This window comes from Xenia sp. Carnegie-2017, unplaced genomic scaffold, assembly GCF_021976095.1.
Source record: "Xenia sp. Carnegie-2017 unplaced genomic scaffold, XeniaSp_v1 HiC_scaffold_3, whole genome shotgun sequence".
Taxonomy (NCBI): domain Eukaryota; kingdom Metazoa; phylum Cnidaria; class Anthozoa; order Malacalcyonacea; family Xeniidae; genus Xenia; species Xenia sp. Carnegie-2017.
The window spans coordinates 2304361-2323262 of record NW_025813493.1 but is presented as its reverse complement, the minus strand read 5'-3'; the positions used below and the strand labels follow the sequence as shown (position 1 = coordinate 2323262).

Genomic DNA, 18902 nt, shown 5'->3' with positions numbered 1-18902 from the left:
ATTAAAGTTTATTTGTAATTAAGTTCGTTAAGGATTCTGCTGAAAATTTTGGTGAAACATTTCTTTAAAATGAATATGTTGTTGTTGTTGTTCAGGTGCCATGCATGATGCATGCTTGGGCTACCATGTCTCTCCAACGTTGACGATTACGAGCACAGGCAAAGATTTCTGCAGTGTTGTCGATTCCGGTAACTTTCTTAACTCTGTCCAAATACGTTATGCGTTGACGGCCTCGTGCTCTTATAATGAATATATTACTTCTATAACATGAAAAATTTCTGTTGTTGAAAAACAGTCTGTTTGCTATAAATGCTACTGTTTGTAGTCTTTTATACAGCATATGAGTTTGATCCAATCTAAAATTTAGCAAAGAGAGAAATATATGGGTTGAATAATGACGCACCTTCTGTTGTGTTTATTGATGGTGTGTTGGAGGGGACTCAGCCCTGTTTGTTCAAATTGTATTGCCAGTGAAATATATATATCAAAAAGATAGCAGCACTTCAATATACATCAGAAAGCCAGAAATATTTTAATATATATCCGAAAGGCAGCAACCGTTGTAATATACATTAAAGAGCCCAAATAGCTGAAATTATGGAGATATGCCTCTGTGATCTTATAAACCAAAACCTACAATTAAAATATCATTGACAAGTCTAGAAGAGAAGTAATGTTTTACTTTGAGCTACAGAAGTAGGGTACATTTGTACAATTCATTACCAAATATATATTGTACTCAGCTGTTTTAGTGAGTATCCTAATTATAATTACTTTATTTTAAAATGATGAACTATAAATACAAAATACAACATGGAAAATCGTAAGAGTTTCTGTGATTTGGTGTAGTTGTTTGTTTTAGTGTGGAAGTGGATAAGAATTGAGTAGTTTGTAAATTGAACAATTTCAGAACATAATAAGAAATCATCTTCGATTAAAAAACAAGCTTTGGAGTAAGAAAACTATTGAAACTGCATTAGCACGAAATTTACAATGTTATTTGTTCCAAAAATGGTTCTCTACTTGAGTCAGTTGATTGAACCTTATATCAAAAGCAGTTCAGCACAACAATCACCATACGCAATCAAATTTCGTAAGTTCGACGTAAAGGCATTTCTTTCATTTTACGCATTATTATCTCAAAATACTGTATTACTAGCAGTAATTTGCGTTGGCCCAGAGGTGCAATACATAAACACAAATTCAAATACACAAAGAAAATTTAAATATGCAAACACAATTTCAAATAGAGTCCTTAAGTGTGACGTCTCGTTACCATGGCGCTAAAAAATGCAGTTCTAAGCAAAATATCTTATGCGAGCGCTTTGGACAGGCTTCCTTTGTTTTCAATGTCTAAAGCTTTAATTATCCAGTGTAATCCCACAAAAGACAATAAAAAAACCCAGGAAGGTTAAAGGGTCATCCAAAGGATCAACTTTTGTTGAAGAAGTGTAAAGGACGCGGGTCAAACGGGCAAAATGGTTTACTGTTTTGCTCCTACATGTGGCCATTCGTCGGAGGGCAACACTTGCAAGTTCTTCGCTTTTCCAAGCGCTACAAAGCAGATCGACGAGTACAAGAGATGGGTTTGACTCATAAGGTATGAACTGATATTCAAAAATAATTCCTTAATCGGTGAAAATTTGATGAATTACGTGATTTTAAGTGAGATTTACGGACTCTATTCAGGTGAAGAGTTGACATCAGGACATGAGGGAGAATCATCGAATACTGAATTATAGAAGCTTCAGCTAGTTGTCTTTTTAACTGTCGCTTTGTATTTTCCGTAGCCAAAACCTTAAATCTTAGTGTTTTGGAAGGTATAATCCATCAATTTTGAGGATCAAATTTTTATCACTTTAATGAAAGTACGACAGAACAACACACAGCTTCACCTAGCCCAATTGTTTCATTGTAGTGTGGCCACAATTTCTAACATTGTTATAGCATTCACTCATGTTTTGCATGAAATTTTGTTGGATGACCTAATGACGTCGATTCCATCCCCAGAAAAATACAAGATCTCTGCACCCTCCTTTTTCAGGCAATTTGAATCCTGTCGGATTGTTATAGACTGCACAGATATTGAGGTTGCTGCACCGGGATTGATGAGTCAGCAAAATGCCACCTATTTATCATACAGAGGAATGAATTCCTTTAAGGTAATAGTTGGTGTTGCACCAAATGGAGTCATTACTAATGTCAGTCGGCTGTATCCAGGTTCTATTTCAGACAAGGCCATTGTGCAACAGTCTGGACTCCTTAATCACTTGACAGCAGGAGATATGATTCTGGTGGACAAGGTTTTCCTTATCCAGGATGTTTTACAGAGAGTGAGGTCAAGAAAACAAACGCTATAGCTAAAGCACGGATTCATGTCAAAAGAGCCAATGCTAGGCTGTAAGACTTCAAAATTTTAGGTGTCATTTCTTTGTATTCGTGCTGCTATGCTGACATTTTGTTTCAGTTATGTGCAGCACTTGTAAATTTGCAATTTCCTTTCATCGAAGAGGGATTGTGAAGATATGGTTTTTGAGTAGTTTTATGCTTGAAGACTACATTGGACAGTTTTTTTAATAATTATTGTTGTTCAAATAGAAATAAAATAATTTGTAGACTGAGGCTTACTTAGAAGAAAATACAGCTAAGGGTGGGTAGCATTCTAATATAACAGTAAAGGGATGATTTTACCTCCTAGGGATTACAATATTTATCATCTGTTACAGCCTGGGTGTACATAGGGTGTCAAATTACATCACTGCGAGAATTCTTTTATCATGTTTAGGAGAACAGAAGTTAAAAAAGTTTTGACATATGTTTTACAATGGATGTCTTTTGGGGATAAAAATAAAAGCAAGTACTGCCCACAGTTACCCTTAAGGAGTCTTTCTGAACATTTCCCATGAGCATCCCATCACTTTTTATATGGGAATTTTCCTTCAAGGAAAACAACATTAAATGATGTACCATTTTCCATGTCTTTTAAATACCATGTTATCCTTGTGTTTATTAATAAAAATGCAAATATATGTATAGCCTGTTACCACAACTCCCTCACACCAAACTAGTAGTGGTAGGTCAATTTGAGGACTGAAAACCGACAAGTATCATTATTTTTTAAAACAAATAGTTTATTAACAAACCTTTTTTCATTTCACTACTAGAGAAAATCTCGCCCTCGTGTTCATTTGGGCAACAAAAACAGTCTAAAACTTAATCTTGACATTTGACATTCACCGTCACTTTATAAACCTTTTGTTTCATTCTTGCGTGTACTTCTCCTCGTAAAACACTCTGCTGGTAAGTAAATGCTTCAATGTGATCTGACTTAAAGTGGTTTTCCCCCTTTTTTACATATTTCTTTTCTTCTGAGAAGAAAGAAAAAAGCGAAGCGATGGATAATGTCTCCATTTTGAATCGAATGGGGCGCTTGTTTGGAACCATTGAACTAAATATATTTAGTTCAATGTTTGGAACTGAGATTTTTAACACCATGGAAACGTGACGTTTGCCAGCCAAATGTGTTCTGAATTAACAAAGTTGTCGAAGTGCAGATTATTGTCATATTCTTATATTTTCGTTTTATTTCGAGAAAGTAAGATAAATACAAAACATTCGTGAGGTATTTATTACATTTAGCGTTCATGTATATGTTCGTATTATCTTTCCCGGCTGTTGGTAATGTGAACTTGAACTCCATGTTTTGTACAGTATGCAGAGTTCACTATATACAAGGGGTAATTTTTGTGCTAACTGTGGGATGGATCTTCGAAAGTCTGACGAACCAAAGACCTTGCGGAATAGTGATCCATCAACATCAGCTGGGCCTTCTACTGATCCTCGTTCCACCAAACCTTTGACTTTTAAAGAGTATTTGGCAGATATTTCATTTGCCACTGTTGAGACAAGGAAGCGTCAAGATCGTTTTGTCTCCACGAAAAGGGGAAGAAGAATGAGACTGTCAAGGTTTGTGATTAATACTACCTCTGCAAATAGGTCATGTCAATAATAATTTGAAGGGTGGGTGATGGTAGTGAATAATTATATTCAATGCTTGTTTTTATATAGATATTACTTATGTAATTTCCACCTATTTAAGCTGAAATATAAAATGCTGCTATAAGAAATTTGTTTTTTTTGCACTCATTTGAATCAACACAATAATACTTTTGTTGCATGCTTTAAAAATCAGGCTCAGGTTTTCATGGAGAAGGATGGAATAGTATTTTACATTAAAATGTCTAATTTTTCATTCTTCATCAAACATTTTGTGATGCCAGGTCATGAACACCTTGTAACTGAATATTATTTCCACCCCAGATAGACATTGGAATGATTGAGCTGGATGGGAATCATTTGAAAATTAAGTGAGGCTCACTTTTTCCTATTGATGTAAAAAAATGTGATCCTCATGTTGTCATAAAAACTGCTGGGGTGGAGAAGCAACTGGCTCACAATAAGCAACTCCATGATGAAAGTTCAGAATGGGTTTTGTTGTACCCAGATATGGAGTTTTATATTTACCAGGCACAACAGAAACATTCTCTGTAGAAAAGTACAAGGAGTGCCTTGGCAGGCCATGCAGTAGTGTCAATTTGTATCTTTGCAAGACTTTGGATTATGAAAGTGAGGGAGTTTTCTATTAATTCTTAAAAAACACTTTGTTAATGTGTAGGCAATTTATTAATGTTGATTAACACCTAATTATGAGCATTTAGTAATCAAAGTAATTCTGTAAGATCAAGTTTATAATAATTTTTGCACCATTTGGTTAATTTTATGAAACTATCATGATAAAAATAAAATTAAACACTTATTTTATAAGGAGCTAATATTAAATATTACACATTAACACTGTAAAAGACAACATTCATTCTGATGTTATACTTGAGAATTCCAATATGAGTGCATAAGGAAATCAGCAAAAGTGTGTTATGCAACAATCTTTATTTAAATAAATTACATATTTGATAAAAATACAAATATTTGTTTTGTAGTTGCTAATGAATTAGTTGATGATGTTGTGGAAGAACAATTAGATTTGGAAGAAATCAGACTAACAAAGACTCAAAATGAATTATTGTGCACAGAACCACAGCTTGGAAAAGAATCACATTCCACAGATTTGGTTGGACTGTCATCTATTGATGATGCAATTTTAACACCACATGCACTAGAGAACCTCCAAAATTGTGATGCTTTTGAGATGAATACTTTCCAAGGTTCGTGAGTACTATATAGTCTACTTGTTCTTGTCTGTCTTTTTACGAAAAAGATGTTCTAGTTACATATTATAGAAGAAAAATATCCACTAATTTGATGTTCAATTAATATTTCATGAAATGATGAGTGGGTATTGTGATGATGGTGCAAAATACCATTGGGAATTCATTTAAAGAAAGTGGATGAATGGAATTTGAAAATAGAACAGTCAGAAATGTTGTGGCTTATCACCCATCTTTACTTTATTAAGTGTTGTACATTGCAGGTGAGGGCTCTGAAGGGTCTACTTTTGTCCCAGAAAGTATGGCAAATGAAGTTATGGAGCGAGAAGTGTTGCTTATTCATCGTTGTAATGTGAAAGCTGACTTGCTGCACTATTTTGAAAAAGGTGATATTTTAAAGAAGTGTGTGGATGTCAAGATGATAGATTCCAGAGGTGTCGAGGAGATGGGCGAAGCAGTCGGCGTTGTCAGGTATGCATTTTCTCTGTTTTGGAATGAAATAGTTTCATGTCAGGCGAGGATGAACGAGTCCCAGTGATTCATCATGACGTTTCGCGGGAGAAGTGGCAAGCGATAGCTAGAAATCTTGTGAAAGGTTACACTCAAAAACGCTATTTTCAAATCAAAATTTCTCGCCTTTTCTTGTGCTCCTGCCTTTTTGGCGAAGATTATGTCTCAGAAGATATGTACCTGAGTTCCTTTATGAAGTATATTTCGACCACTGAGTCTAGTGTGGTTGAAAATGTACTTTCTCATTCTCTTGCAGTTGATGATGAAGATGTACAGGATTTCTAGCGTTTGAGTGCAAAAAATCTAGCGTTTATACAGCGTTTGCCGTATAGCTTTTTCCCCTCGGTGTTTTGCCCTATAGCTTTTTCCTCGGTGTTTGCGGTATATATATATTTCCCTTGGTGTTTTGCCTTATATATATTTTTCCGTCGGTGTTTTGCCTTATATATATTTTTCCCTCGGTGTGTTGCCGTATATATGTTTTTCCCTCGGTGTTTTACCGTATATATATTTTTCCCTCGGTGTTTTGCCGTATATATATTTTTCCCTCGGTGTTTTGCCGTATATATATGTTTTCCCTCGGTGTTTTACCGTATATATTTTTCCCTCGGTGTTTTGCCGTATATATTTTTCCCTCGGTGTTTTGTATATATGTTTTTCCCTCGGTGTATTGATCGCATATATGTTTTTCCCTCGGTGTATTGACGCATATATATTTTCCCTCGGTGTTTTGACGTATATGTTTTTCCCTCGGTGTTTTGCCGTATATATGTTTTTCCCTCGGTGTATTGACGTATATATATTTTTCCCTCGGTGTTTTACCGTATATATGTTTTTCTCTCGGTGTTTTGCCGTATATAGCTTTTTCCCTCGGTGTTTTGACCTATATATGTTTTTCCCTCGGTGTTTTGCCGTTTATACACCAGGTGCCAAAAAAATGAGTCCAGTTCCAATATTGGAAAAATTGTGGGAAAAATGTGTCTTTTGAAACATATAGTTACAGTAGCCACTTAAAAATGCGCAGTGAGACCTGAAATTGTCTCCCACAATTGTTTGCAAGATATTTCACAATATCTAAGCGCATGGGCAGTACATTGGGAAATGGCTAAAGATTTAAGTGAAGGAGTTAGAGGACAAATTGTTGCTCTCACTAACGAAGGTTACCACAACAGTTGCTGCAATGCTGGGAGTGTCCAAAGGAGCTGTGCGGCGAACCGTGGAAAGATTTAAAAGACGCAATGTTATTCCAGCTTACCAAAACCTGGGAGACCACGTATAACAACAAAAAGAAGATCATTCATAAAGCGCCTTTTGCGCAACAGACGAGCAACTGCTAGCGACATTCAATCGTCAATTAACGCCACCCGAGAGAAAGCAATCAGCAAAACAACAGTAAGAAGGAGATTGGCTGGAAGTGGTCTGAACGGAAGAGTTGCAGCTTCCAAGCCGTTGCTTCGCCCGATAAATAAGCGGAGGAGATTCTTATGGGCCAAAAAATACAAGCATTACAGCGCAGACAATTCGAAAAAAGTACGTTTTACTGATGAATCAAAGTTTGAAATACATGGAAATAATCGCTGTGTTTATGTGAGACGAAGATGTGGTGAAAGATTGTCAAGTCAATGCCTCAAGTCCACCGTGAAGCATGGGGGTGGAAACATTCAAGTCTGGGGCTGTTTCAGCTTTAATGGTGTTAAGAGTACAGAATAAAAGGCAATCTTGACAAAAAGTATTACCATTCTATTCTCCAAAGGCATGCTGTACCATCTGGCAAAAGGTTATGCGGGAGAGGATTTACCTTACTTCAGGATAACGATCCGAAACATAGCTCCAACTTGTGCACAAATTATTTAAGGAATAAAGAAAATCAAGGTGAATTGAATCTCATGGCATTTCCGCCTCAATCGCCAGATATTAATCCAATTGATTACTTATGGGATGAGTTAAAAAGAGAAAAAGTGAAACATAACGTAACAAGCCAGGACAGGCTATGGGATGTAATCTCTACATGTTGGCATAATATTGAACCATCTACACTTCAAATTCTTGTTAAATCTATGCCAAAAAGAGTTGAAGTCATTTTGAAAGCTAAGGGAGGACATAACATGTACTGACATTGCTTTTTCGAGAACTTAAAACCTAACATTGTTGTGACAGAGTGGTAATATGGTTCAAAACTAAAAATATGCATTCCATATTTAATGGACTCATTTATTTGGCACCTAGTGTATATATTTTTCCCTCGGTTTTTGCCGTATATATGTTTTTCCCTCGGTGTGTTGCCGTATATATATTTTCCTCGGTGTTTTGCCGTATATAATTTTTTCCTCGGTGTTTTGCCGTATATATATTTTTCCCTCGGTGTTTTGCCGTATATATATATGTTTTTCCCTTGGTGTTTTACCGTATAGCTTTTTCCTTCGGTGTTTTGTAGTATAGCTTTTTACCTCGGTGTTTTGCCGTATATATGTTTTTCCATGGTGTTTTAATGTAGCTTTTCTCTTGTGTTTTGTAGTATAGCTTTTTCCTCGGTGTTTTGACGTAAATATGTTTTTCCCTCGGTGTTTTGCCGTATATATATTTTCCCTCGGTGTTTTTGCCGTATATGTGTTTTTCCTCGTGTTTTCCCTCGTATATATGTTTTTCCCTTGGTGTTTTTGCCGTATAGCTTTTCCTCGGTGTTTTGTAGCTTTTTCCCTCGGTGTTTTGTATATATGTTTTCCCTCGGTGTTTTACCGTATATGTTTTTCCTCGGTGTTTTGCCGTATATATGTTTTTCCCTCGGTGTTTTGCCGTATATAGGTTTTCCCTCGGTGTTTTACCGTATATATGTTTTTCCCTCGGTGTTTTGCCGTATAGCTTTTTCCCTCGGTGTTTAGCTGCCGGAGGTATTATGTATTCCAGGTCGAAAATCACGCAAATATTGTGTTTTTAACAATCTTATAAAAATTTGCACAAAAGCTGCTTTTTTATCCGCCTCGATATCATCCCGAAGGTTTGCTGTTTTTATATCACCTAAACTCTTCGATATTTCAGGTATTTTTCTTCCGTACGTATTTGTAAGCTTATAATGAAATGAATGAAATCACGTTAGACGAGATTGAAAAAGTTATTGACGAAGCTGACAGGTAAATTTTATAACAACAGTCCTCTTATATTAATACAGCGCAAGATAAATTTTTAAAATTCTTTTTTAGGTTTCTATGGGTACGTATGTCTTGACTGATTCAGTGACGTAGTTCTCGTTTATTTAAGGTTTCGTTTAGTCAGTTTTAGAGTTTACTGACACCATTTTTAGGTCAGTTTTAAGTATACTTAGGGCTTGTCAAGTTATAACTGATGCAATTAATACATAACTTTGGAAAGCATTTCTCTTTTTTATTTCATCGCCTATTGGTGTACTTATATAGCCATTGTACGCAAGTGCTTACATATTGGTGTCGGTTTTGTCTTTCTGCGAATAAATGTTTTAATTTTACTTATGTTTTAAAAAAAATCTGAAACAACATCATTCAGCTTTGTTTTCCTTTTCTTCTATAGATTGTCTCTTCTTTCTCATTTCTTTTGGGCAATGTTTTCAATTCTTCAAAGTTATAAATCCTCGATCAATTTTGGTTATCTCGTAAGTAGATGAACAGTTAAATAGTGTTGTTTACCGTTCGATTTACATCACGTTACTGAATTTGGCTTTTTCTTTGTTGTATTGTCGTACCGTGGTATTGTATCCTAAACACCATTTGCTATTTTAAAAATACCATATCTTATATGGAACATTCTACATTGAACAATGTTAGAAATGTGCACCACCACTTCATGAACTTTTTGCATATAGTGTGCGTTATTTCTTTACAAACATTTGTGTAAATGCATGGTCTTTTGCACTAAGTTCTTTCCATGTGGATTTGTTTAGAACAGATGTTAGTCAGCAATAATGTCTTATGCGTATGTATCAAACTTGTACATAATGAGCGCTATCATTGTGAAAAAACGTAAAAGCAACGTAACACTTTGCGAAGATTTCTCATAAGTTTACAAGAAGGATTTTGTGTTTAAATTTTATAGAATCAAATCACTATAAAGTAAATCCCATCCGCAGTAGTAACCATTCAAAGGATCTTGAGTGTGTTTTATTAATCTGTCATATAAGGTATTAAGAAGCGTCAGAAAATATATGGAGAAATACTTACGTGCAAACCTCCACCTATACAGGAAATGTTACGCAAATACTACATTTACTGCATGATGACAAATTTCCGTACCTTTCATAAAACCAAATTGTTTATGACGATTTTTAACTTTTTCGAATGTAGTCCCTGCCTCATCAGCTGCCTTTTGTATTGTTTCATGTTTCTCCTTTGCCGTTGTATTCATTCCCTGATCGTAATAAGACTTCAAGATAGCTTTTTGCAAGTCAGTTAATACTTCATACTGTATTCCAGTTGCCGCCATCTAGATATGGTACAGTGTGTCGTGTGCATGTCGTGTATTGATGATATATAAATTGGTGCATATATAATTTAAATATGGCGTCAACAAGAACGCTTTGAGGATCTCCTACAACACATACATGCGACGTTCTCCATTTAAGAAGTCTTGCTTCAGACGATTAAGAACATGCGACACGGGTAATGATTTGAATTTTTTTCAAAATCGGCTTTTGATGACAAACTGTTATTTGTAAATAGACGTCTTACCTACAGATATGTAGAATTATTTGCAGGTAGTTGACCAATCAAAAGTGACATTGTTTACATTGTGAATAATGATGTAAGATAATTGCATGAAATGCATGATACATCAAGATTGCGGGAAACGGGGCGAAAAGATAGAATTAGCTACTTCGTAACGATCGTTTTGCACCGGTTTCCATTAAAAAAATGCAAGCGCGTAAAAGGTGTTTCCGGTCGTTTCTGTCGCAAGGATAGAACTCTAGTCTATCTCAAACGATCGATACGCAAGGATCGTTTCTAACGTAAGGATCGCTTTTGTCGTTTGAGTTGAGCGTTTCCATATGATCATCTCTGTGGCTCCTACAAATTGCAAGCGACAAAGACGATCCTTACGACAGGAACGATCATATGGAAACCGGGCTTTAAAGAGCAACATCTCATTAAAAAAATGAGTGAAATGACGTAACATTAGAATCATATAATTACCTAAATCAGCTCTAATTTTTAGGGAAAATATTAGAAAAGTATTGTTTCACCAACGCATTTTTAACAATTTCATCAAGGTTGTTTTAAAAGACATAAAAGCTAAAATGTTTTTATTAAATGTTGAAAGTTTCATTAGAAATAATGATCAAATTTATGACATCACAGTCTTTGGAAATTCTTTATGGTTTTATTTTCATCTCAGTAAACTTTAAGGATTCATAGTTATATTTCCAATTATACCAGTTCACACCTTTGACATTGTTTTGGTTGCCACTAATGTAGTGTCCATTCAGGTTAGAATCATAACAATGCTTATACCACCAAGCACCTTTGCAGATTATGGCACAGTTCCCAATAACTTTATCATTATGGGAATCTTTTGTTGTAAACGCCATGTATTTATGAAAAGATAATGAATCTCCAGCAGTTCCTAAGAAAAGTAATACCTTTCAAAAATCGCATTTAATGCAGTTATAGAATTCTTCTGAACTTCCATTAACACAAGTTTAATGTATATATCATTTAGGCATTGACACTTGCATTTACAATTGATTATTAGAGGCTTAGATATAAAAAGGACTTCAGTCAATCTTCATTTGACAATGGTTCTTTTGTCTTTAATGCGTTCGGTGCCAGAGCCCTCTATTTGTAAGAGTTAGGACAACGGGTCTGGGGTGAGCGCGGAGCCGCCATTTTCGTGACTACTTGCAAGTTAAACTTATAATAAAACTGTGTGAAATTGGCTAAATGAGCAAAAGAATAATAAAATTCCGCCTTGTTTAATGGAAATTTTAAACATATCGGAAACCACAATCAAGCTTTTGGCGTTTTTGTGAATAATTACTGCAAACCAAACTCAATTTCGCAGATTTTAGCTACATTCGATGTTGACTAGTTCGTGCTTTGAAACTAATCGTGACCCACTGCTAGACGTTTTTACGTATGTGAACGTATATTCTCGCAGTTTTCAACTACAGCACCAAGATATTTGTTTTCATTGCTTATAATTTACCAGCGATAAAGAAAATACTCGACATTTTGGCTGCATATTCCTGTTCGGGAAAACACGTTACTACACATATCTCCAGATTTGAATCAATGCTTTCAGGTATAAGGTATGTAAAATAAATCACTGCAGCTCATTTTGGTTATATTTACATTTAGAAAACGTAGAGGCGACTCAACTGGTAAAATATATTCTTTAGAAATTCACCACTAATAATCTTATTCTAAAACTAAAAAGTATTTTGAATTTACAATTGAGCTGCTATAATATATTTTGACTTAAACTGTGCCTACCATTGAATCAGTGTTATCCAAGTTTTGTTTTGAAGCACTGTGGTCGTGAAATTTTGCTTAGGTAGTACATATTTTGCAATGTAGTCCAGGCATAAAAATTTAATGCAGATAGATCACAAAAAATTTTTGCTGGAAAATTATGAATTTAAAATATTTGTTAGATGCAGTAGCTCTTATGTTCTATTAATCTAATGTGAAGTTGTTGATTTCTTATTGATTGTGAAACTGAGCATTTGTTGAAAAGGAAATTATGTTTGTGTATTATAAAACAATTCTGCTGTTAAAGAACAGTCGTGTTTGCTACAAATGTCACTGTTTGTACAGACTTTGACATTGAATATGAGTCTGATCCAAGTTTTAATCTATCTTAAAAAAATAATAAGTTGAGTAATGACAAAACTTCTGCATGTTTACCAAATTATAAAGACCAATGACCACACCAAATTATTGATTATGTAAAGACCAGAACAAATCATTGATAACCAAATTGAATATGCTCTGGTTTAAAGTACAGTCAGAATTTGTATTTCATTACCAGTAATGTATTTTACCCAGCTGTTTCAGTAAATATTTTATTTATGATTACTGATACTATACTTTCAAAGGATTTCCTAAAGATGCAAAATACAATATTCGAAAGTATATTATTTTAGCATATTGGATTAGCAATAATTATCTCTTGAAGTGGTTAAGAACTTGTAAATTAGAGTAATAATGATAAGTCATAATCTTTCTATAAAGAACAGGCTTTGTATGTAAGAAAACTATTGAATCGTTAGCATTAGGAGAAATATTTCCAATGATTTTTTACTCGAAAACAATCTTCGTAAATAAACCTTTAGATAAAGATCAGTTAGACACAATGCTCACTACACACAATCCAGTCTATCGTAAAGCCATTTCTTTCTTTTTTCTCGATCCATAATTATGGCGATATGCAGTTACATGTTTTAGCTATCAAATAAACAATTATTGTAACCATACCTCCAAAAAATCAAAGTATTTTCTCAAAATACAAACAAACTTATAATAATTGCCATATAAACACTAGTTCAAATTTCAAAATTAGGAACGAAAATGGCGGAAATTAATCATGTGATCGATATTGTCCAGTAAACGTTCGCAAACCAGAGAACAATACATGTCCCAACTCTTACAAATAGAGGGCTCTGTTCGGTGTATGTAAAGTTTGACCTTACTTAATGGCGTACATGGGTATTTTCCGACGCTCAATTGATATATTTGTGTTTCATGCTTATAAATGTGAATTGTCCATGTAAACTTAAATAAATTTCTGTTATGTTTTAGGTTGTTGTTAAGTTCATAAAAAACTTTTATATGTAAGAACAAGTAATAATGTATATATAATTTAGGCATTGAAACTTGCATTTACAATTAATTACTAGGGGCTTACTTGAATGCTTGCATTGTATAAAATAGATTTCAGTCAATGATCATTAGACAATGATATTCACAGTATAGATTCTCTCTTATGTACCAAACAATTTAGTCATGTTTATTAGCTAAATGTTGTTCAGGTGCTAGGTTATCATTACGTAATTTACAAAGCTGCAGTTGAATTTGCATTTAATGTTGATGATAAGTTAATCAAAATCGTTACATGTCACAATCAATCGTTGCAACAGAATCGTTTGCAAGTTGGAACGACTTTTTACGTTTGTTTATTGTATTTTTTCGGTAAGTTTTTAAGTTCAAAATTAATTATACTTTTATTGACAAACAAGGCTTTAGTTCGAAATCAACCGTTACTATCCGTTTTTAACAAAAGTTGGAGAATAATCCGTTGCAAACTGCAATCACTCATATCATTCAAAAATATTGTATATATCAAAATGTTTTTTCCTCAAACGTTTATATTAACGTATTAACTTACCAGAATAGTATTTACCAAGACTTAGTTGATATTTTTTACTTTCATTCTTTACAGCAAAATAATCATATTCAGCATATGCTTTGTTTCCTGACCAGTCTCCCAGGTCTACACGAAGTTTATTTCTCCTTGCTGATGTTAGTCGGTATATTTTATCCAATCCAAGCCAAAATTCAGAACTAAGATCACCAAAACCTTCTTTATAGTCATTCCACCCTCGATAGAAATCAACACTTCCATCCTGGCGTCTTTGAAATACAGTCCAGCCACCACTATATGAAGTCATGTCACAGTAGACATTAAAAGATCCTTGACCATCAGGATCAATTTGATAAACTCCACTTTCCTTCTTGCCATTATTTTGTACCTCAGCGCAATCTTTGGCTATTTAAATTGAAAATGTTAAAAATTCAGTTTCTCAAGGTTCTGTTATGATATGATAAACGACTGAATTTTGTGAAAAAGTGTTTTTAAGCGAATGAAATCATTACTAGGTATTATTATTATTTGTTAAAAATTGCTTGTTTCATGTTTCACAGGCTGAAAACCTACAGAACACAAGCATTGCATGTAAGATATGGATATTATTGCCTACTGTGAATTTCATTTGAAATGGGGATGCTGTTTTGCAATATACTCAAGTTCAGAATATAAAGTCAATTTCATTGTAATGTGTGCTTACATGAAATTTTTTTATGTCTGAATAGAAAATTCCAGTTTAACTCTAATAGCGTTAAATTGAATAGTAAGAAAGTCATTTGAAATTTTATTAAGCCCAGTAGAAATTTAATGCCATCTACTGAAAAACGTTATCACCCATTATTTACATACATTTTTTGACCTTATTTATTGTACCTCCTAAAAATATTGCTTATTTAGGTTTTTAAAGGAAGTGAATTCTTAATAGTAAAACCTAATTTTCTTACATCTAAAGTTAACAGGATATGTATGAATGAACACTATCAGTGCATACCACCCATACTAAGCGGCGGATGACTAACTGCGCGGCCTGTAAGCTTAGAAAAATTTGTGGGAATTTAAGTGATATAACTTTCTCCCAAAAATTCCAGTCTTTTGACGACGTTTCCATTTCTTATGCTCCATTGCCTTTGCTTCAGTTTTGTTACTCATAGTGTAAACATTATAGAATAAATTTAAATTTCGAACGAGATAAACTCACTACTTTATGAGTTCTATACATAGAGCATTATAACAGTATATCGTACAGTTTCCAACAGGATATATTATTGAAATTTTGATCATTTATCTCATCTAGAATGGGAAAGAGTAAAAACTATGTTTAAAGAGAACAGGTGTTTTAAAAACGCGGGAATGTAAGCTTCAGCCTACATAGCCTACTGAGTAATGGGACAACGGCCATATTTGTCTGTTCTTGGAATAAGTTCATAAAGCTACAATCCATTGGTTGAAGACATTTGATGTAATATTATTGAGGTGCACTCATTCTAGGAGGTCTGGAACTGGAAGCATGTCTGTCAAAATGCTTTTTAAAGTTTGTATTTACAGAATTCTTAGTTTAGGAAAGCCAACCAATAATAAACTCAAGAGTGTCTAATATGGTGTATCTAGGTTAGCAGGGCCATGGCTAGATTACTAAATTCAGGAGGAGTGTTAAACTTAACCATAACCCTTACCCAAACCCTAACCCAAACCCTAACCCTACCCCCTCCTTAATGTAGAGAAACTCAAAATGTGTTAATGTTAACATATGCTATTGTCATTTAGAGAACCATACACTTTCAATGTTGTGTGCTTAGGAAGTTTTAAGTGTATTGAAGCTTTTCATAAATTTATTACTGATTTCCTGCTTGATTGTATTGGTAATAATGAACTTGTATGTGTGGCTGTGAGCCTTATTTTTGTGGTTACATGTAAAATGTAGATGCAGCAAACTCCTTGCACAGAAGCAACAGCACAGAGAACAGCTCAGGATTCTCAACAAAGAACAAAGTTTTAAAACTGCACAGAGATGCTCTTTATTCATGATCGGTGATAAAAAATCTTGATAAAGACAGTAATAAATCCGTACCGTGGCACGAGTTACATTCTCCAAAGTATCCTTCCATACACGTGCAGTTCAATGTTCCATTAATTTTACGATAGTATGTGTTGGGTCCACACAAAGGAAAGTGAAAAGTGCTTGTCGCTATATCGATCAATAAAATTAAAAATAAACTTAACCAGGGATTTTAAACGAAACATATTCTTCCTCAAAGAATGCAATTTGTCACTCAATATCCACGTTGACGTACCCAGCAAGCAAGTTTGTTATGCAATGTTGGTAATTTTGGCGTTCGCGCATTTCGTAAAAACAAAACAATTAAATAAATGTTGAAAATTTACAGAGTATGAAGAAATTTGCTGGCTGTTTTGGACACTATAAGGGATATACTAAAGAAGTTAGATAATTGAAAAATGTTCAGAAAATTATCAATTCATCAGTAGTTCTCACAAAATGTGTCAAAGCTCATATATTTTGGCATGGCTTTGCCTTGTTTATTTAAAGTAAAATGAATGAAAAAACAAATCTCAAAACCATGTGAGTACTTCGTAATCGCCTCAATTTAAACAGCATGCACAAAGAAAATGAAAAGTTTCAAATCTAGTTTAATCCAAAGATGTATAAGCCTAAACTATGTTTTGCAATATACTGAAATTTTAAGAAATTTGATAAATCTTAAGCTCACTGCACAACATGCTCAATTTGGACGTTTTTCAATCTATTTTTATGATTTTTTTATTTAAGACTGATTTCAAGCCCAAGTAATTGTTTAAATGATGTAAGAAACAATAAAGACTTAAATTTAATACCCAAGAAGTTTGATAAGAATAGACAAACGGCAAAATGTCCAAATTAGACACTTTGCACTTTGAACTTAATGTTCATCAAATTTTTATAATTTTGGAAGGAAGAACAACCGTTTACTAAGGCAATGTAACTTTGAACTTTTTAACGTCTTTCTATTTTATGAACATTAGCGTGGGAGTTTTTGCAAGTCTCAGATTATTATGTCAAATAAGTAAATATTTAACTACCGTTTTTGTCAGGAGTGATACTGTGTATTGCTACAGCCAAATCAAGATAACTGTTGTTTACAGGAAGAAAATATTTACGTCTCGTACGTTGATCTGTTGTGTTATGGACACTAACGACACTTTTTCCAACACTAGTCATGATATAAATGAAATCCCCAAATACTGCCATGGGACCTCGTGAAGTTCCAAAATCATATACATTTTGGGAGTGGTAAACATAAAAAAAAATATTTCCGTTTGAAACTCGCCAATAAATCTTCTCTTTAGCCATGTCAAGCGTTAGATCATGTGCTATTGACTGAAGTGAAACTGAAAGAATATGATGTTTATTTGCAGTCATGCTCCATAACCATAAGAAAAGTTCTGTACTTTCTGCCAAGAATAGATACCTTAATAAAAATATTTGTTTTGTACATTAATTTTCTCTATACGTACTGAAATACATAAAACAATTGGGCTAATATATGCAAGAAAGGAAAGATAGAATACTTTTTTAGTTTAGACAAAGATGTTGTCAAAGTATTCAGAACTACCTTCATATATAGACGGTTTAATGGAACATATTTATAAAATTTGATAATATAGCAACATAAAGCTATTGTAACTAACAGGAAAAGATCACCTTTATCATTTGAAATCTCTCTTTAAAAACCGAACTAAAATATATGAAGTAATTAAACATTGCATGTGGTTCAGAACATAATAATAAATGTAATACGTTATTTTATTCACATAACTTCTATAATGATTGGTATTGTTTGAGATTATTGTCGGAATGAGTAATGCTGTAGTTTGGAGTGGCTGCTGAATGAATTGTGGTGGTAATTGATAATGCTGAAAATTATCAGATGCGTGGAATTTTTGTTCGAATTGAAAATTTGGTGTTGGTAAATGATATGCACCATTTCATGTAGATATAAATTAAAAAAGCTTTGTCGTTTCAATTTTAAGCTTTCTTAATTTTCAGTTTCATCTTGAATGAAAAGTAGCAGCTCCTTGGATGGATCATCGTCCACAAATGTCTTTAAAAGAGCTATAGCTTCAAAAACATTGTCTTTTGTTGATACTTTTTTTCTGTTTGTTTGGGCAAACGATTTTTTAAAACTATCTTAACCTTCTCATTTTAATTGTCAAATTTTTTCATTGTTTTTCTGAAAAATCAGAAAAAGATTGACACTGAGCTAACGCTATTGGTATCATTTAAAAATGATAATTCTATCGCCATGTCATGTTCGTGTTTTTAAGAATCTTTGGATTGGACAAGCTGCGAAAACTGCTTGAACACTATGGCCTTTACTTTATCGAAAATGTTTGATGCAACTGGCAGTTTTGATTATCATCGCAGCATATTTGCATTCTCATATACATTTCTTAAATATATTACGCATTTGAGTAACAGCAAAGTCCATGTCTTCTTGTCGTTCATTGCACTTGCCCCGAACTCTTTAAAACTTTCTCGTATATATTACCGTTCTTTTGGATTTTTGTGTTTGTAAAACTTAATTTTTTCTTGTAATATGATAACAATTAATGCCTAACATAAAGTTTTAATTAGAGCTACAGAAATAGACCAAAAGCTGTAAAATTGAATTTATACTGACGTTTTGTCCTTACTCAAGACATATTCAGGCAAGTAATAATTTTATAAGGAGATTTTAAGACAAGATATTGTATTTACAAAAGGTGTTAAATTACGACTAAAGGAGGCTGTGTCAAATGGATTACATGATAAAGAAGTTGGGAAGTAAAATTTAGTGAAGTTAA

The 18902-nt window shown here is 33.7% G+C and overlaps 2 protein-coding genes and 1 pseudogene across 5 annotated transcripts in view; 2 read left to right on the top strand and 1 right to left on the bottom strand.

The window, feature by feature from the left end:
• The window catches only part of LOC124454978, a 97805-nt gene that overhangs the window by 76471 nt on the left and 2432 nt on the right, over positions 1–18902 (bottom strand). The window contains exons 3-4 of the mRNA XM_047005735.1: positions 17139–17527; positions 16132–16248 (exon numbers count right to left, since the gene is read on the bottom strand). Coding sequence (XP_046861691.1) covers positions 16132–16248; positions 17139–17527 — 506 coding nt within the window. The remainder of the gene's footprint in view (positions 1–16131; positions 16249–17138; positions 17528–18902) is intronic.
• LOC124454982 lies at positions 1330–2639 on the top strand (annotated as a pseudogene).
• Positions 4337–14448, top strand: LOC124454984. Of its 4 annotated transcripts, none has more exons than XR_006951634.1 (6): positions 4337–4626; positions 4998–5222; positions 5489–5696; positions 8772–8863; positions 9276–9357; positions 14139–14448. XR_006951634.1 is itself a non-coding variant. In XM_047005746.1 (5 exons), exons 1-4 carry the CDS (start codon positions 4485–4487, stop codon positions 8812–8814), a joined length of 618 nt encoding a protein of 205 aa, XP_046861702.1. In that variant the 5' UTR covers positions 4337–4484; the 3' UTR covers positions 8815–8863; positions 9276–9739. The 4 variants fall into 4 exon arrangements, 2 of the variants coding, with proteins under 2 accessions (XP_046861702.1, XP_046861701.1); XR_006951635.1 differs by lacking the exon at positions 14139–14448 and adding an exon at positions 9798–9948; XM_047005746.1 differs by lacking the exon at positions 14139–14448 and having other exon boundaries at positions 9276–9739.

Excerpts from the sequence above, each read along its gene's own strand:
- LOC124454984 (XM_047005745.1), top strand. The coding sequence starts at position 4,485 with ATGGGTTTTGTTGTACCCAGATATGGAGTTTTATATTTACCAGGCACA. Across the intron at positions 4,627-4,997 it reads CAAGACTTTGGATTATGAAA|TTGCTAATGAATTAGTTGAT; the intron begins GTGAGGGAGTTT and ends TTTGTTTTGTAG. Across the intron at positions 5,223-5,488 it reads TGAGATGAATACTTTCCAAG|GTGAGGGCTCTGAAGGGTCT; the intron begins GTTCGTGAGTAC and ends TGTACATTGCAG.